General features: G+C 37.6%; 1 protein-coding gene across 1 annotated transcript in view; it reads right to left on the bottom strand.

Annotated features, from left to right (window-relative positions):
• Nucleotides 1-3,045: 3,045 nt before the first annotated feature.
• The window catches only part of LOC141398340 (probable cytochrome P450 313a4), a 43,686-nt gene continuing 28,530 nt past the window's right edge, over nt 3,046-18,201 (bottom strand). The window contains exons 6-8 of the mRNA XM_073975627.1: nt 4,592-4,738; nt 4,096-4,531; nt 3,046-3,206 (exon numbers count right to left, since the gene is read on the bottom strand). Coding sequence (XP_073831728.1) covers nt 3,046-3,206; nt 4,096-4,531; nt 4,592-4,738 — 744 coding nt within the window. The remainder of the gene's footprint in view (nt 3,207-4,095; nt 4,532-4,591; nt 4,739-18,201) is intronic.

Here is an 18,201-nt window from a genome sequence, read left to right on the forward strand (position 1 = left end):
CTGAGGACCTCGTGTCAGTTAAAGTCATTTTACAAAGCCGGATGAGCTTTGCGGGAATACCAAATTCAGACATGGCTTGGAATACCTTTGAGCGCAGCGGACTGTCGAAGGCTGCTTTATAATCGACAAAAAGGTGGTAGGTGTCGATCTGCATCTCTTGGGTCTTCTCCAGGATTTGCCGCAGGGTAAATATCTGGTCAATGGTGGACTTGCCAGGTCTAAAGCCGCATTGGTATGGTCCAATAATCTCGTTGACCATTGGCTTTAGTCGTTCGCACAGTATCCCTGACACGATCTTGTAGGCAATAGGGAGTAGACTTATGCCCCTATAGTTAGAGCATACAGTCTTATCTCCCTTCTTGTGGACGGGGCACAGGATACTCAGGTTCCAATCGTCGGGTACTCGTTCTTCCTGCCAGATGGTGCTAACTAGCTGATGAATACACCTTATCAGCGTGTCGCCTCCGGTTTTGAACAGCTCGGCTGGTAAGCCATCGGCCCCTGCTGCCTTATTATTCTTCAGCCGATTTATTGCTGTCTTTACCTCATCTTGGCTGGGCGGTATACATTCAATACCATCTTCTGGGATTGGGACTGTGGTATCTTCGTCGTCTTCGCTGCTATTGGATACCAACAGATTTGAAAAATGTTCTTTCCATATCCTGAGTACACTATCTGTATCAGTTACCAAATTACCTTGCTGGTCTCTACAGGAGGATGTGCCTGTACCAAAGCCATCAGTTTGAGGCTTGACTCTTTGGTAGAATTTTCGGACTTCATTCTGGCTCCTGTACATCTCGATTTTTTCACACTCCCGCTTTTCCATCTCTCTCTTTTTCCTGCGGAAAAGACGTTTCTCCTCTCTCCTTTTCTCCCTGTATCTCTCTCGTGCGCTACGCGTTGCTACGGATTGTAAAGTAGCCTTATATGCCGCATTTTTCTCTTCGGTGGCAGCACGACACTCCTCATCATACCATGGATTCCTTGGTGGAGGTCTCTGGTATCCAAGTATGGATTTTGCGGCTGTTTGCATGGAGTGGGCAATGCTTTGCCATTGCGCTGATATGTTATCGGGATGAGGAGGGCTTTGATTAAGCAATTGGGCTAGTTGAGTGGAATATGCTGTGGCTATCTGTTGTGATTGCAGCTTACCGATGTCTAACTTTCGTGTTGTGTCTGTTCGTACTTTGTTTGCTACGTTTAAGCGGGTGCGTACCTTTGCTGCAACAAGGTAGTGGTCCGAATCGATGTTTGCGCCTCGGAACGATCGTACATCCAACACGCTCGATGAATGTCTTCCATCTATCACAACATGATCAATTTGGTTTCTTGTTTTCTGATCTGGAGACAGCCAGGTGCCCTTATGAATATCGAGATGATTAAATCTGGTACTGCTAACTACCATGTTTTTTGCAGCTGCAAAGTCTATCAGTCTCATACCATTGTCAGATGTTTCACTGTGGAGACTGAATTTCCCGACTGTTGGGCCAAAGATATTCTCCTTTCCAATTTTGGCATTAAAATCGCCTAGAATGATTTTAATGTCATGGGCAGGGCAACGGTCATATGTTTCTTCTAAGCGCTCGTAAAATATATCTTTGGTCTGTTCATCCTTTTCTTCAGTGGGAGCATGAGCGCAAATAAAGCTGATGTTGAAGAATTTAGCTTTTATTCGAATTGCAGCAAGTCTTTCATTCACTGGAGTGAAGCTGGATACAAGATGTTTTAGTCTCCGACTAACTACGAATCCACAACCAAACTCATGCTTTACGTCATGGCAGCTATAATACAGTGCGTCACCTTTAGGTGTTGTTGTGACGCCTTTCCCAATCCATCGTATTTCCTGTATGGCAGTAATATCGGTCTTGTACTTTTCAAGTACGTCTGCCAATGCGAAGACTGCACCTTCTCTATAAAGAGTGCGAACATTCCAGGTGCAGATTCGCAGATCATGGTCCTTAAAACGTTTGCGGGGTTCGTCAACTTTAGAGGGGTTTGTTTTTCTTTTCTTTCGTTTTTTCATAGTAGGCTGTTTTTTCTAGGGGAGGGTTACTAACCCGACGCCCAAACCCAAGTTTTTAACGTTCTTATGGGTGAACGCGCGGCACATGTTAGCTCACTACCTTTAACGGGTGTTAAAGGCAGTTCCCCAGGTGACACCACGGGGAGGTCAGTGTCCACTTGGGATGAAAGAGGGACCAAGATAAATCCTGGGCTTTGCCATGTTAAAACCGGTCAGGACCGTTCCTTGGTATCTTCCATCCCCTACGTCACATTACCGTCTTTATTTTTTTTATTTAGACAACTGAAAAAAAGAATCACATAATTAATTTTTTCTTTTCCTCTTCGCTTGCTACGTTGGTTAACAACAACGCACGAAATACACGTGTTTGGCCAAAGCTTCTGCGTCTCCTAGTACACCATACACGCAACTCTTTGTTATAAACCAGCATTCCGGAGCTGCGAGAGCCCTCTTGTTACTCTTTTTGACCTCTTCACCCATAAAATATATGTTCTAACATAAAAAATATGATGGTACCCAAACATATTAAATTGAGATATGTTATAAAATGTTGCAAACATATATTTGTTTGGACACAAACAAATTATGTTTGGAGCCAAATATATATTTGTTTGCAATCAGTCCCAAACAAATATTTGTTTGGATCCAAACATATTTCTAACATATATTTTTCTGCGTGTAAGAATTAACGATTGGGTTAAGAAATATTTTGTAAACTAGCAAGTAATTTGCAAACATTTTGAATAAATTAGTGTCTTACACGCACTCAATCTGTAAAGACGGAGTGCCTTACAACCACTCACATCGAGCAGATCTTCTGTATCTTTTTAATCTATCTACAGACTAGCTGCGGCAGTCTGTGTGATGCACCGAGCATCCTATACGACGCATCATTTGTGCATAGGGCAAACGCTATTAGGCAGACGATGACAAATGATAGCAAATAATCCTGTTTTTCTATTTTATTTCATTACTTGATTAACAAAACACAATTAATTATTTTTAATATTAAAAAAATTCCATCATGTTCTCTTCTCAATACTTAGCGGGGGATTGTTAGCTAAACACAATGCTAGATGATTTTCAAACACCAAATCCTCTATTTTGGCTGTCGTTGAAAATTTGTACCTTTTGATTAGTTTTGCAATTGTCACTCTAAGGCTAATCTCGCCATAACGCATACCTAAAGAGAAAGAGAGGGAGGGAGAAACTGGGTTTAAACATTGAACGAATTTAGCTCGAAGAATCTACAGAAAATACAAAATGCACTCCTTCACGTTAGTACATATGTATGCATTAAAACATCAGTAGTGGAATTCTGTAACTAATTTTTTGAGTTACCGACAAAAATCGGTAAAATTAAAATGCAAAATTATCAATGAATATTGTAAATAAAAGTTGACAGCATTGTTGCTATCGGTAGGACTTTGCGACAGCTTTAGTTTGGTTGTTAACATATCGAACATGTTCGTTAATTCAAAGACATAAATACAACTAAGACTAGACAAAATACATGCAACAAAAAATGTTTACGAAACTTTGTATAGAAACATTACCCTTAACAGGTTGCAGTTAATTCAAAATCGCAACCAAGGAGGAACATTTCATGTAATTGTATCCGAAACGAAATTTATGAATTCAAGGATCTATTCAAGAATAATTCTATGTCAATTGAATCGGTAAATTCGGTTAAATACGTACAAATGTATAAAAGAAAAAAATGTTATATCACCATATCGTAATATAACATTATGTTAAATACAAAAGCTATTCACTGAAGAATTATAGCAAAAAAATGTCTTATCTTGTTGTATTTATGTCTTTGGTTAATTACCGAAATTATAACCATTTCAATTTTATTACAGAATTCCACTATAGGTATAAATATTAACAATTCAAAAATATTTGAAATAGTAAATAAGTATCAGTCGGTCTTGCCGGCAGCAATATACAAAAATCTGCAATTACAAGTAAGTCCGCCTTGCACATTTAATGCCGGGGTTCGATTATAAGGCATCACCGACGCAGCAATTATCTACGTTACATATCTACAAGAAATTGTCTCTACTCACCCAAACAATATCGTAATCCTTTCATAAACGGAATATAGGCATATGGATGACGTTTCTCTACATTCGAACGCAGAAAATTGTCCGGATTAAATATTTCAGCGTTTGGACCCCATATCTTCTTATTACGATGTAAATTATAAATATTTATAATAACATCAAGACCTTCAGGTAAAACCAGACCATTATTCAGTGTTAGATTTCCACCAGATATGCAACGCCCAGTCTGTGGAACAAGAGGCAACAATCTCATTGTTTCCTTTATAAACATATCCAAATATTCAAGTTTCGCAATATCTTCATAGGTCACTTCAAACTCTCCATTGTCGTTATCGGGAAATATTTTACAGATTTCGTCATAGGCTTTTGATTGAAACTCAGGATGCATAGCCAACATGAGAATGGTGAAATATATTGTAGATGAAGTTGTTTCAAAAGCCTGAAATTTAAAAGAGTTTTATTAAAATGTTCTTCAGTTAATTTCTTTCACATAGCTTACCCCAAAGAATGTTTGGATCATGCTCGTTACACCAAGTTCGTGAGGAATAATGTTGCTCTTAATGGCATCATCTAGACAATTGACAGCTGCATAAATGCTAGTTGTGTAGTTTGAATCAAATTCTCCACGCGAGAAGTCTTTAAGGGTCTGAAATAAGAGAAAGACAGAGTGATTAAGCTCAATCAGTAAGGTAATATTTTGAACAAATTGTCGATCAGGGGCCTAATTACGGCATTCGATTCGATCGAGTATTTGCCCGTGAATGAAAAAATCGAACTAAGAAAAACCAAAACCGCCACCTAAAGTGCGTTTTAATAATTATGCCAAAACATGCGTACACTTATTAAGGTAGATACATTAGCAAACTGTTACAACAAGGTCAAAAAGTTTTACAAAAATTAATAATTTCTAGCACAACTTCTTTCTGAAATTATTATCAAAATATTGTTCAACGAATTCAACAAATGTTTACATTTTTTCCATTAATGCTTGGTTTACATTTACGAAATCTACTCGATTTCAACTGTCAATTTCTTTGCGTATGCGTCAAATGAAAACTCATCTGAAATCCATTGGATTTCATTTGACGTTTAAGCAATGGAATTGACAGTTGAAATCGAGTGGATTTCGTAAATGTAAACTTACTATAATGCAAAGACATAAATATAACAAGATAAGACATTTTAATGCTATCATTCATCAGTGAATGGCTTTTGAATTTAACATAACGTCCCGAGGGTGTTTGTTAGTCCCGAGGGTGTTTGTTAGGCCCGAGGGTGTTTGTTCGTTCTCCTAACGGGCGCGTCCCCACCGGCGGATAGGGGGAGGCGGATGACCGTACTAATTTGTTCTAGATCTAGGGAATTCATTTTTGACTAAACCTATTCCGGATCGGATTAGTATGATCACCTGCCTCAGGGAAATTTATTTTCCACGCGGAGAAAAAACTGACAAAGGGGTGTTCCCCTAAACCAAAAAACACAAAAGTTGGACAATGCGGAAAAGTTACGGTGCAGGGCCTAATAAACCCAGTACCGGCGGGTGATGTTGATCTGCCTACGAGTCACACCCCGTCGTCATCATGCGATCGTGAGCAAATCTCTCCCACAGGTGTGGGTGCCTTGGCACCTGTGGTCGAAGGTAATGCCACAAGCACACAGCCTAAGGTCAGATACAGGGAGGAAGAGACTGAGAAGCTAAGGGGAAGTTCATGCTCGACCCAGCCTTCAGATACAGGTAGCGACTCAGACTCCAAATCCGATAGCGAAAGCAAAAATAATACAACCGTCATGGAAATCCCAGAAAAGGAGGAGGTCCACAAGATGGTAGACGAAGTGAGCGACAGCATTGCAAAGCTCACAACACACAAGAAGCAGCTGTCTGGCGGCGAAGAGGATCAGATCCCCCGAAGAGCAGAACACTGTAAAACCGACGAAGAAGAAAAAGAGCTCCACAGCCTCAAACGTTTCGAGTGCACCGCGTCAAGTACCACGCAAAGGAGACTGTTCCGAGAATCCTTTGGCAGAGGGCGACAAAGTCAGCTCGAACGTGAAGAGGGTGTGCCCAGTCGCGGAATCGACTGTAGTGCCTGGGGATTCTGCGAAGAAATCCCGGACCCGGCAGAAGTGGAAGAGGGCTGCGGAGACTGGTAGAGAGCCGCCATCTTACGCCAAGGTAGCCAAGAAACGCTACAGGGACGAACTCTGCTATGCAGTGATCGATACCAATAGAGGTTCCGGAAAGCTACCCAAAGACCATCTTCAAGCAATTGAGCAAATGGTCAACAATAAAATATTGGATCACATAATGATTGGAGGTGATCCAATTCAAATTATCAGCAGCGGGGTCAAAGGGGACGTGATGGTGTTCCAATTTGCCCAGCATGCAAACGTTGCCGCCCTCAAGGATATTATCAGCAGCATAATACCTCCATGGGAAAGCGGCATGGTAGAACAAATATAAGGTAAAGTTAATACTACAACAAATACAACTCGAACAACAACCACAAAGGAATTTGTTTTTGTTTGTAACGTTACTGCCAGTTGTATTTGTAAACAAAACAAGGAAATGTCTATAAATTATTGGAATTTAAAAAACTAATAATTTTTCATATTTGGTTGAATATTTTGGAAAACATGAATGAAAATTCGTTACATTTTCAATTTTTATTTTTCCACTTCATTCCACTAAATGCACAAATTCTCGCAGAAAGTAGAATTCTTGCAGAAAAGTTTGGGGTCGCTGGAAATTCATAGAAAAAGGAGAAGCTGTTTCAATGTTTTGTTTTAGAAATCAAAGAAGCACATGTTTATTAGGGCCTTATTTTTTTAAATTTTAACAAAATACCTCACATATTAACAAACGTTGTATCGCCTCTACAAGCGTGGATTTACTGCGCGGCTTATCGTTCGAACTTGGAGGAGGTTGCATATCATTGATATGAAGAAGTCTTTCTGGGAAATGGTTTTTTCAGAATGATATATTTTTTTCTCAAAAAATATATGTCCCTAATGTACATCGAAATAGAAATAAATGTATAAAATGTCATAAGAAATTTGACACTAACGTTACAACCCAGTTCAGTCAGCTGTGTATTGCTGCTACCTTTTCTTATTCTACCATGGGAAAGCGGCAAACTAAAGTTGGTGAGGAAAGACCAAATTCCTCAACTAACAAAAACTTCGGTATTCGTCAGAGGATGGGGCAGCAAGTTCGAGACGGAACGCATGCTCGAAATCTTTGGTCGCCAAAACAAGGACTTGGACGTGAAGCGATGGGAGGTCTTCCACAGGGAGGAGCAGGAGGACGGAACTCTCCTTGTGGTCGGGATTGACCATTTCTCCATGGCTAGTCTGACAAAGACTAAGGGCAGGGCTTTCTACATCTCCAACGATGTCCGCTTCAAAGCAGGAAAGGTGGTAATCGGCGAAAACGAGGAAGCCAAACCAAATAGCGAAGAGGTTTTACCTCCCAGCAAAAATGAAAAGGGAGTCAATGCCGTAATCACCGACTCTCAAGAAGCCCGTTTACTGGAGGACCAATGATTGAGGTCATCCAGATAAACCTCCATCGGAGCGAGACGGCAACCATGGCCCTGATGGAGCAAATTAATACAGGTAAAATCCATATTGGCTTGATCCAGGAACCTTGGACTATTGAGAACAAGGTCTCTGGACTAAACCATATAAACTACCAACTGTTTTATGCAAATACGGGGTCTCGACAGAGAACCTGTATAATATGCCACAAAAACTTATGTTTTCTTTTCTCTCCAGAGTTGTCAACATCGGACGCAACTGTGCTGAAGCTGAGGAATGGCAATATATACCTTGCGTCAGTATATTTACCGTTCGACTCGTCGACACTACCACCTACGTCGGAGCTACAGCGGTTGGTGATGAAAGCAAAACAAACAGGTAACGAAGTACTAGTAGGTAGCGATGCTAACTCACACCACATTGCGTGGGGTAGTACTAATACTAACAAAAGGGGCCTAGCCCTTTTAGTTTTCTTGAATACTAACGACCTAATAACCTTTAACATAGGAAATAAAGCCACCTTTGTTAACAAGATTAGGGAAGAGGTATTAGATATAACAATATGTTCCGAAAATCTTATAAACGAGGTGCAGAATTGGAGGGTCTCGAAAGAGCATTCCTTCTCGGAACATCGTTATATAAGATTTGAACTAACACGGCCACCGCCGAAACCTATAAGTTTCCGAAATAAATCCAAACCCAATTTCATAAAATTTGGAAAACTAATAAAAGATAGGCTAGGGCACGATAGATATGAATGCCTAAGCACGGAAGATATAGACAGAAATGTCAACATTGTAACGAAGGTCTTAGTAAAGTCATTCGAAGAAAGTTGTCCCCTTCGAGAGAGGAAATCTGCCTGCGAAAAACCCTGGATGACAGGAGAAATTCGTAACAAAGGCAAAGAGGCCCGAAGGCTTTACAAGAGAGCTCGACGAAAGAATTTAGCTGTATTCTGGGACAACTATCACACAAAACTTAAAGAATACAACAAAATGACTAGAACAGCAAAGCGCAATTCCTGGAAACTTTTCTGTGAACAGGTAAACAGCGTAAATGATGTATCCAAAATAAAAGAGTTTCTATCGAAAACCCATACACAAACCGAGATCATGGTGAATGATATAGGAAATAAGATGGAAACAATCGAGGACACGCTGGGGCTTTTGATAAATACACATTTCCCGCCGAACACTGCGACGCCGAACCTTCGACAGGAAGATGTATACACTAGCGGTATGCATTGATATCGAGGGTGCTTTCAACAACGTCAGCACCGAAACCCTTATCCAATCCTTAGATAAGTTTCAGGTGAATCGGGCCCTTAGTGACTGGATAAGCCAAATGCTAAGGAATAGATGGATAAGCTGCGGGCTACTTGACGTAAAAATAAAGGACAAAGTTGGTCAGGGTACTCCACAGGGGGGATTTTATCCCCACTCCTATGGGTCACTACCATAAATAGCCTATTAAGGACTTTAACCGATGAGGGATTTGACCCAGTCTGTTATGCAGACGACGTTATAATACTTCTGAGGGGTAAGAATCCAAACTTGCTATGCAGAAGAGCTGAATCAGCCCTAAAACTAGCGTACAACTGGGCTAGACCAAGAGGTCTTAATGTAAACCTGGAAAAAACGGAAATATGTCTGTTTACTAGGAAAACAAAACTGGGACACTTTGAAGAACCAGTCTTCCTAAACAAGACGATCAATATTTCCAACAAAGTCAAATATCTGGGAGTAATTCTGGATAGGAAACTTAAATGGAAAGACCATATTCAAGAAAGAGCCAATAAAGCTCATAGATGTTGGTCATCCTGTAGAAGGGCTATAGGCGCCAAGTGGGGTCTTAATCCTAAGATGACACACTGGCTATACAAAAGCGTAGTTAGACCTATTCTAACATACGCTTCAGTAGTCTGGTGGAAAGCTATGGATAAAAAGTGTAATATTAAAATACTACGGAAAGTCCAACGAATGTGCTGTCTAAGTGTAAGCGGCGCAATGAGGACAACATCAACGAGGGCATTAGAAACTATTCTATATATACACCCAATAGAAACCCAGATAGGGTATGAAGCGGCTGTCGCAGCTATTCGACTTAAAGCGATGGACGAGTGGATCAGTAAGGACCACGTAACATACCATCAAAACATTCTACAGGTAACAACGGGAAAGTCAATGGATAACATTGTATCGAACCGTATACCTGAAACATTTGTAGCTGCCTCATGCGAGGCATTAATTCCAGACAGAGACTCGTGGATCGGCGGAAATCTAGCACAAATGCCGACTGGAAATTGTTGTTATACAGACGGCTCCATGCTAGGTGGGAGAACGGGACTGGGTCTCTTTATTGAAGAACCAGAGACCGAAATATCTCTTCGTTTGCCGGATCACAATACGGTCCATCAAGCGGAGATCCGAGGGATCACAGAGTGTCTGAACTGGCTTAATGCCAACAAACAAAACAAATTTAATTTTTCCGCCTTGTTTACAAATTTTTACATTTTAAATTATTTTTAGTGTAGCAATTCACCGATGCATCTACCTTGTTTCTTGTGTCAGCTTGCAACTTTTTGTATTTTCTAGCAACATGTTGCTAAAAACAGAGTTGTATACGAGAATTTATGCCAGATTTAAAACATTATTTTTGTATGGGAAATCTGGTAGATTTTGGCTGGATTTAGCAAATAAAACCTGATAATGTGCTAAATCCGGGTAATGAAGTCACATCTAAATACGCTATTAATGATAACAAGTAAAAACGGCGTTATACCCTCCACCACGAGTTATATTGAAGTAAAATGCAATAATTAGTTTCCTTTCGTGTATGAGAAGACTGAATACTAAATTTCAGCAATTTTGGTAAAACAATGTGAGCACCATTCTATGAAAGCTATTTCAGAACGATGATCCATACCGACAAATTTCTGACCGAAAGTTTTTAGACCCAAAGAAGACTAAATACCGAAAATCGGGAGATAACGTTCTATGGGGGCTATATAAAGGCGTTGACCTATACGACAAATTTAAAGAGGAAAATTGAGTATCCCCAACGTTGTCTAAATACCAAGTTTCAGCCATTTCGCAGGAAAGTTGAGGCCACAACCTTCAAAATACTGAAAACCGGATGTTCCGTTCTATGCACAGTGGATGCGGCCAACGACAAAAATCAAAAAATTCATGTCGTCGTTTCAAAAATTGCAAATAGCTTCAAAACATTCCAAATTTTTCGAAACTCAACTTATTTTTTCCATTTTTCGCGGTTCTTAAGGAGAAAACGCCTCATGAACATGACCAATTTTGAAGAAAAATATGTATTTAAAAATGAGAAAAAATACTTATATTCTAAGCGAATTTATGAAACAAAGGACTATTTTTAACGCCTTAACTTAAGATGACTCATTTAGTAAATTGCCTAAGCTTCATTTTTCTAGTTATGAAAATTCCTCTAAATCGCAAGGGTTGCCAAATATTTTGGTTATAATATTGGTAAAAATGAAATTATTTAATATAGATGTATGGATTTCCTTAAACTTTAAGTCACTTTCAACAAATTCGAACAAATGGCCACTAGTGCCAAATTGTAGCCTAGCGCCTGTTGATTTCAAAACTGTATAGACTTTTTGCGGAAATTTGCGGTTTTGGCAGTTATGACCAAAAGTTTAACACCCATTTTTAGTTGCTGAATCTATATTTTTTGGAATATTTTTAAGTAATTTTATTATCCTTTCCTAAATTTGGTTTCAATATAAAGTTTTTTGTATCATTAGCGATTTCTATGGCCATGGTAACTTAGAGTTGTAATGAAAACTCGCGAAAATAAATATTTGGGGGTATTCACTTTAACAAATAACTTATTTTATTTTTGGGACACCCTAATGTTGGACCACGCTAAAAAGTGGAAATTTTTCCCCGCATTGAGAACCAAAAATTCATTATTACAAGTAATTCTGCAGACAAATGTGGTTAAATCTTATTAAGTACCAGAAAAGGATGGTAACCCTATATGGAGGCTGTGGTCAAAAGTGGACCGATATGACAATTCTTTATAAGATGGTGTTCGGAAGTCTGAGATCATTATAAGAACATAGTCGCTTAGAATATTTGGTTGACATCTGCCCAAATAAATCGATATATAAATCATAGGGGAGTAAACCAAATCATGGACCAATACTGACAATTTTTCGTGGGGATGCTTACAATGCAATAATAACTCCTGATACCGGATTACAGCAAATTTGGTTGAACAATGTCATGGTAACAGTAAAATACTTAAATTCAAGATGATTCGTTTCATGGGAACGACGCGAAATTTTGGACCGAGGACCACAATATTTTAGGTAGAGTGTTTTTAGGCCACTATGACCCATTGATAACAATTTCAGTTCGATATAGCATTTAGAAGTATTTTGTCACACCTTCCCATGTAAGTGCCACCACTGTGCTATGGGGGCTATATAAAGGCATAGACCGATACCGACAAAAACAAAAGTTTTATACCCCCAACGTAGACTAAGTACCAAAATTCAGCCATTTCGGTGTGATAATGAAGCTAAAACCTTCAAAATACCGAAAATCGGGTGGTACCGTTCTATGGGGGCTATATGAAGGCATGGGAGAAAGTGGTATACCCCCAACGTAGACTAACTACCAAATATTAGAAGTTTCGGTGCGATAATGAAGCTAAAATCTCCAAAATACCGAAAGTTTTATACACCCAACGATAACTAAATAGCAAATTTCAGCCATTTTTGTAGGATAATGAAGCTTAAACCTTAGAAATACCGAAAATCGGGAGGTACCGTTCTATGGGGGCTATATCAAAACGTGGACCGATATATCCCATTTTCAATACCAACCATCCTGTACCAAATATTGACTCCCTATCTTTAAAATTGCGAGCTGTATCTTGATTTCAACAGACGGACGGACATGGTTAAATCGACATAGAATTTTATGCTGATCAATAATATATATATTTTATAGGGTCTCCGACGTATATTTCGATGTGTTACAAACGGAATGACAAATTTAATTATACTCTCCATATGGTGGAGGGTATAAAAACTCAATTAAAGCACTATTCGGCTTATACAAATTGTAGGAAAGCAAAAAGTTGGACTCAGGATTGTATTCCATAGCAGTTTCCAGTTCATTGAATATGAACTTGGCGGTTAAAAACGCCTCAAATGGTTAGCTTCTTAACAGAATATGTGTGTTCGTTTACTCACAATTTGTACAAATTGTTACTGGATGCTGTTCGTTTACTGTTCAGTACAATGCAAAAGACCTTAGTCGTTTATAAGAAGTTACTGGACTTGTGCAAATTTGTACAAATTATTGAGTAAACGAACACACCTAATGTTGTTATGATATCGTAACAACAGAGCTTAACTCCATCTATTGACAAATGTTAACAATTGAGTTTTCCAATCTTTATATATTTAAATTAGGGCTGCTCAAAGGGCGCACTTCTGCTGTCGGTGTGTGTCAATTTGCTTGAAAAAGAGAGGTTTTGTTTTTGAAATAAACATTTTCAATACACACATTTTTTCCAATGCACAAGACAACCCAACAAACCAACATTACTCGAACCAAACATCATATTTGAATTATAAATTCTTGTGTAGCCACTGGAGAATAAACGAAACTTGATTCTCTTGAAAATAATGAATGTGTATGCTAATTATTAGCTTACCCGTATAATTGTAGAATGTATTTATATGAATTGTTTTTCGTAAATTTTATAAAATCAGACTGAATGGTATGTTGGGAAACTATACAAATTTTTGTGTTTCAAAACCAACACAATAGGCCTGTTCGACAACTTCGCAAGTAAAAAGTATTTGCAAGTTCTTGCAACTTCTTGCAAGCACTTTTCATTTGTCTTTTACTGAACAAGTTTGTTATCGAACAGCATTTTGTAAAAGTTTGTACAAATTTGTACAAACTTTTGAGATATCGTACAGACCTAACAACAAAATGTGTTTGTAGTTGTATGAGCAGCCCTAATTTAAATCTTTGCCAAAAGTTTGTAAAAATTCGTATAATTTTTTACTGATTGCTGTTTGATAACAAAATTGTCCAGTAAAAGAGAGCGAGTTGAGAGAGATTTTTTGACAGTTTTGTGACAGAGAACTTGAAAATTTTTGCTGGGAAAATTTGTCCGGTAAATGTTTGTAAGCTTGCAAGGCCTAAAGAAGGTCGGCCATTCAGAGTTCTGTTAAGAACTTTTGACAGCAAACATAATAGATTGTTCATTATTGCGATTTGATTTCCTTTGTATTTTAACAGGGTGTTTTTGTAAAAATGCTTGCCTGTCACACGAACTGTTCGTACTAAAACGTATACGTTCAAAATTTGGTTCTTGTAAAATTTTACGAACCATTCGTTTTTATCTGAAAGCTTTCGTCTATTTCATAAAAGCTTTTATATTTCAGGGTTTCCATGATACTTATTTTGTGAATTTTGCATAGGCATCTGCACGTAAAATGTGTTACTTGATGGCAACCCCGATAAACAGATGACAAACAAAAAATAAGAAAAAAATGTAATCAAATTTGTCCAAAAATAATTGTGATAATATGAAGAAACGGATGTACATATACGCGTGTGCTTCTATGGAAATAAATAAAATTGCATTCCCTTCCAGTTTTCGTGTGTTTTGTGCCATTTATTACTCAAATTATTTAATTTTCATTTAAAACGATGGGTCTTTTCCATTCGTTTATTTTTGACGTATTCGTTCGTCTGATTTTGTTACGAAAACCAAAAAAATTACGAAAATAAAAAGCTTTCATTTGTTTGTCACACGAATACAAACGTCAACCGCTATGAAAACCAAATTGTGTCTTCGTTCATGAAATCGACGAACGAATGGGCAAAAACTTTTTACAAAAACACGCTGTATGTCACAATAATGTATTTGACAGCAAACTAAATAGTCAGGGCTAACTAGTTTGTAGACTGTGTAAGTTTGGCCAGTTGACTTTTAATCAGCTGTTCAATGTAAACAATATGAAATCTTAATATTTATAGCCACTGGTCGTTTAAACGCCACAAAAATGGTTGCAAAAATTGGCGTAGAACTCTGTTTTTTTCGAATATTTTTGTGAGTTTTTTGCATTGTGTTATAGTATTGTCTGTTATCTGTCATTTCACGCTTATAACGCTTTATTTGACCTACGCATTTCCACGCAATTGGCCTAATGGGCCAAATACATACGATCCGTTGTGTGACGCGTTGCGCGTTGAAAACAACAACCACATGAAAGATGTGTAAGTGATGCCATGTTTGTTCTTGAAGTTTTCATGTGGTTGTTGTAACGCAACGCTCAACGCGCCGTATATGCCGCGGCCATAAAACCCAAGCTATTCAAAAAATCGTTTTTTTTTTGTAATTTTCGACTTTTGATGAAAAATTTAAATATGCGATAAAAATTTAATTATAAAAGTTATAGTGCGGTTACACTAGAATTTTTTGCCGGATTAACCCACTTCGAGAGGATTTATTTGACGTTTGCACTATGGAATTGACATTTGAAATCCAAACCCACTGGGTTAATCCGCTTAAGTGTAACCGGGGTATTAAAATCATATAAAGTCAGGGATTTTTTAGGAATATTGACATGTAAAGATACACCTACATATCGTCACCTGAAATGCCCAAAGACGTAACCCTCAAAGGGTTACGTTGAGGGTAACGTCTTTGGGCATTTCAGGTGACGATATATTACCCTCAAAAGCTTTTGGCTCTTTTAAAAGAAGGCCCGATTGCCGGAACACTATACGTTTTAGAGAAAAAAGTTATTTATTAAAAAAATATAATTTTCATAAAGAATTTTAAGTTTTCTAGTAAAAAAATCCAGGGTGACACCCTGCTGTAAAGCCAAACTAAAGCCATTTTTCATGAATTTTTTGCAAGAAAACTTTGAAATTTTTTAGTTGATGTTTCTTCCAATTGAAAGAGCACATCTTAATCTACTTTCTGAATTTTTCTTGCAATTGAACGTCTACCAAACCCTATTTTTATTACAGCGGTTTCCGGTGCCAACTCTAGCTCCAAATCTAATTAGCCGATCGTCAGATGTTTTTGTATGCTTATTTAGAACATAAAGATCTAGTCCTTCATCGATCGATCTTTTTGAAAAACATTAGGCTTTAAAAAAATAGTGGACCGAAAAATTCAAAATTTAAATTTTCAGCTTAAAAAATTTACTTTTTTGGATAAAATGGGCAAAAAAAAATTTAAAAATTAAATTGGTCGATGTGGTACTATTTCTTGATGTCCTTGATAATCCCACAAAATTATATGACAATCGGTTTGATAGTTTTTGAGCTAGAGTTGGCACCGTTTTCAAAATGTCATTTCGAGAAAAACATACAAATCAAATTGATTTTTCCCCATCCCAACACTCATATTTCAATCAATATTGTTCCAATCGACTTCAAAGTATTACCACATATTCTATGCTGCTTATATGTACTTTAAAAGAGTTCAATAAAAATGTTTTCGATTTTCTGAAATTTGCAAGTGGAAGTCACCCCTTAAATAATTAAAATGCAATACTAAAATTTATGTTTTTGTTCCATTTGGTTTAAAATATCAAATGAGGCAAAAAAATGTTCATACATTTTCGGAAACAACTGACTTCCTTCCTTCCGAGGTACACACGATCAGTTTTGACTGTCGATTTTTCGGAAATATCGATAAATGTCAAAGCGTCAGTGAAGTAATGGTTTCAGACCCCAAGAATGTCAGGACGAAATCCGTTTCAGACAATTTGGAGTCGGCTTAGCCCTGTCCGTCCGTTGATCTGTGTGGCTGGAGCTCACGATAACTCTCGAATTGATCAACCAATTTGCTCTAAAATCTGGTTTTCGTTATGCTTTGTCCAAATTTAAATTTAGTTCGAAGATGGTCCATGTCGGTCCACACCATGAGGCTCAAAATATTTCGCGCACCATAACTCTTAAAGGGAGCTATCAATTTGGCCCATATTTTCCACATCGTACTATTTTACCATACATAGATCAGGTTCGAATATGATTTATATAGGTCCATTCATTCGTATGCCTTTCACACAAATGATTAGAATTTTTGGCACAACTGTAGTTTAGGGACTTTTCTTCGATCGTCATGAAATTTATTGCAATTTTTTATTCGGGCGGAAGTCGATATTTTCTGATTTAAGTAGAGTTGTGTAGTTCCGGAACGAACTAGTTGCAAGGAACTATTCCAGACAAGGAACTATTGGAACTATATCCGGCTCTTGCATTTGTATAAGTTGTGTTCCAGAACTAAAAAGTTTTTTAAATTTTTACGACTTTTACACATTTTACTCGAAAAAGCGTTCCCGTACACAAAAAAGTTGTAAAATGTTCACTTCTCTTTAAACAAAAATGGCGCTGAATGACGCTTTCTTTAAAAACTTTTTACTCGACAAATTTGAGCGTGTAAAAAATAGTAACATGGATGCCGGCGTCTGATTGGCTGGTATGCCGACTTTGACATTTGTTCCAGCTTTTTTGACGTTTTTTGCATTTTTGCGTTCCCGAACTTTTTGAAAAAATTTTTTGTGTGACAACAATTTTTCTCTCTTTTACGAGTTTTACTATTAAAAAGTACGGGAACAAAGCTATAGTTTCTTTAGTTCATATAGTTCCAGTCGTGCATATAATTCCTTTCATTTGTATAATTCATTTTCTTCATTTAATTCCACACTCACTTCGATCTTTCACGTTCGGTTCCTTAATCATTCAGATGCGGCCATATTGTTAAATAAACGTAAATCACACCCTCGTTACATCGTTTCAATTTATTTCCACCAAAAGATTAACAGCCTGTTTTTGTAAAAAGTTTTTGCCCATTCGTTCGTCGATTTCATGAACGAAGACACAATTTGGTTTTCATAGCGGTTGACGTTTGTATTCGTGTGACAAACTAATGAAAGCTTTTTATTTTCGTAATTTTTTTTTGGGTTTCTTAACAAAATCAGACGAACGAATACGTCAAAAATAAACGAATGGAGAAGACCCATCGTTTTGAATGAAAATTAAATAATTTGAGTAATAAATGGCACAAAACACACGAAAACTGGAAGGGAATGCAATTTTATTTATTTCCATAGAAGCACACGCGTATATGTACATCCGTTTCTTCATATTATCACAATTATTTTTGGACAAATTTGATTACATTTTTCTCTAATTTTTTGTTTGTCATCTGTTTATCGGGGTTGCCATCAAGTAACACATTTTAAGTGCAGATGCCTATGCAAAATTCACAAAATAAGTATCATGGAAACCCTGAAATGTAAAAGCTTTTATTAAATAGACGAAAGCTTTTAGATAAAAACGAATGGTTCGTACAATTTTACAAGAACCAAATTTTGAACGTATACGTTTTAGTACGAACGGTTCGTGTGACTGGCAAGCATTTTTACAAAAACACGCTGTAAAACAAAGAAAAGATTCGTTAAACTACTTCACTCTCGGAACTTTTTGAACGAAGGAAACAAAAGGAACAACGAAAGAGAAAGTTTCATTGAACAATACCAGTCTT

This window comes from Musca autumnalis, unplaced genomic scaffold, assembly GCF_047663935.1.
Source record: "Musca autumnalis isolate F117 unplaced genomic scaffold, ASM4766393v1 scaffold_3, whole genome shotgun sequence".
In the NCBI taxonomy this organism is placed as follows: domain Eukaryota; kingdom Metazoa; phylum Arthropoda; class Insecta; order Diptera; family Muscidae; genus Musca; species Musca autumnalis.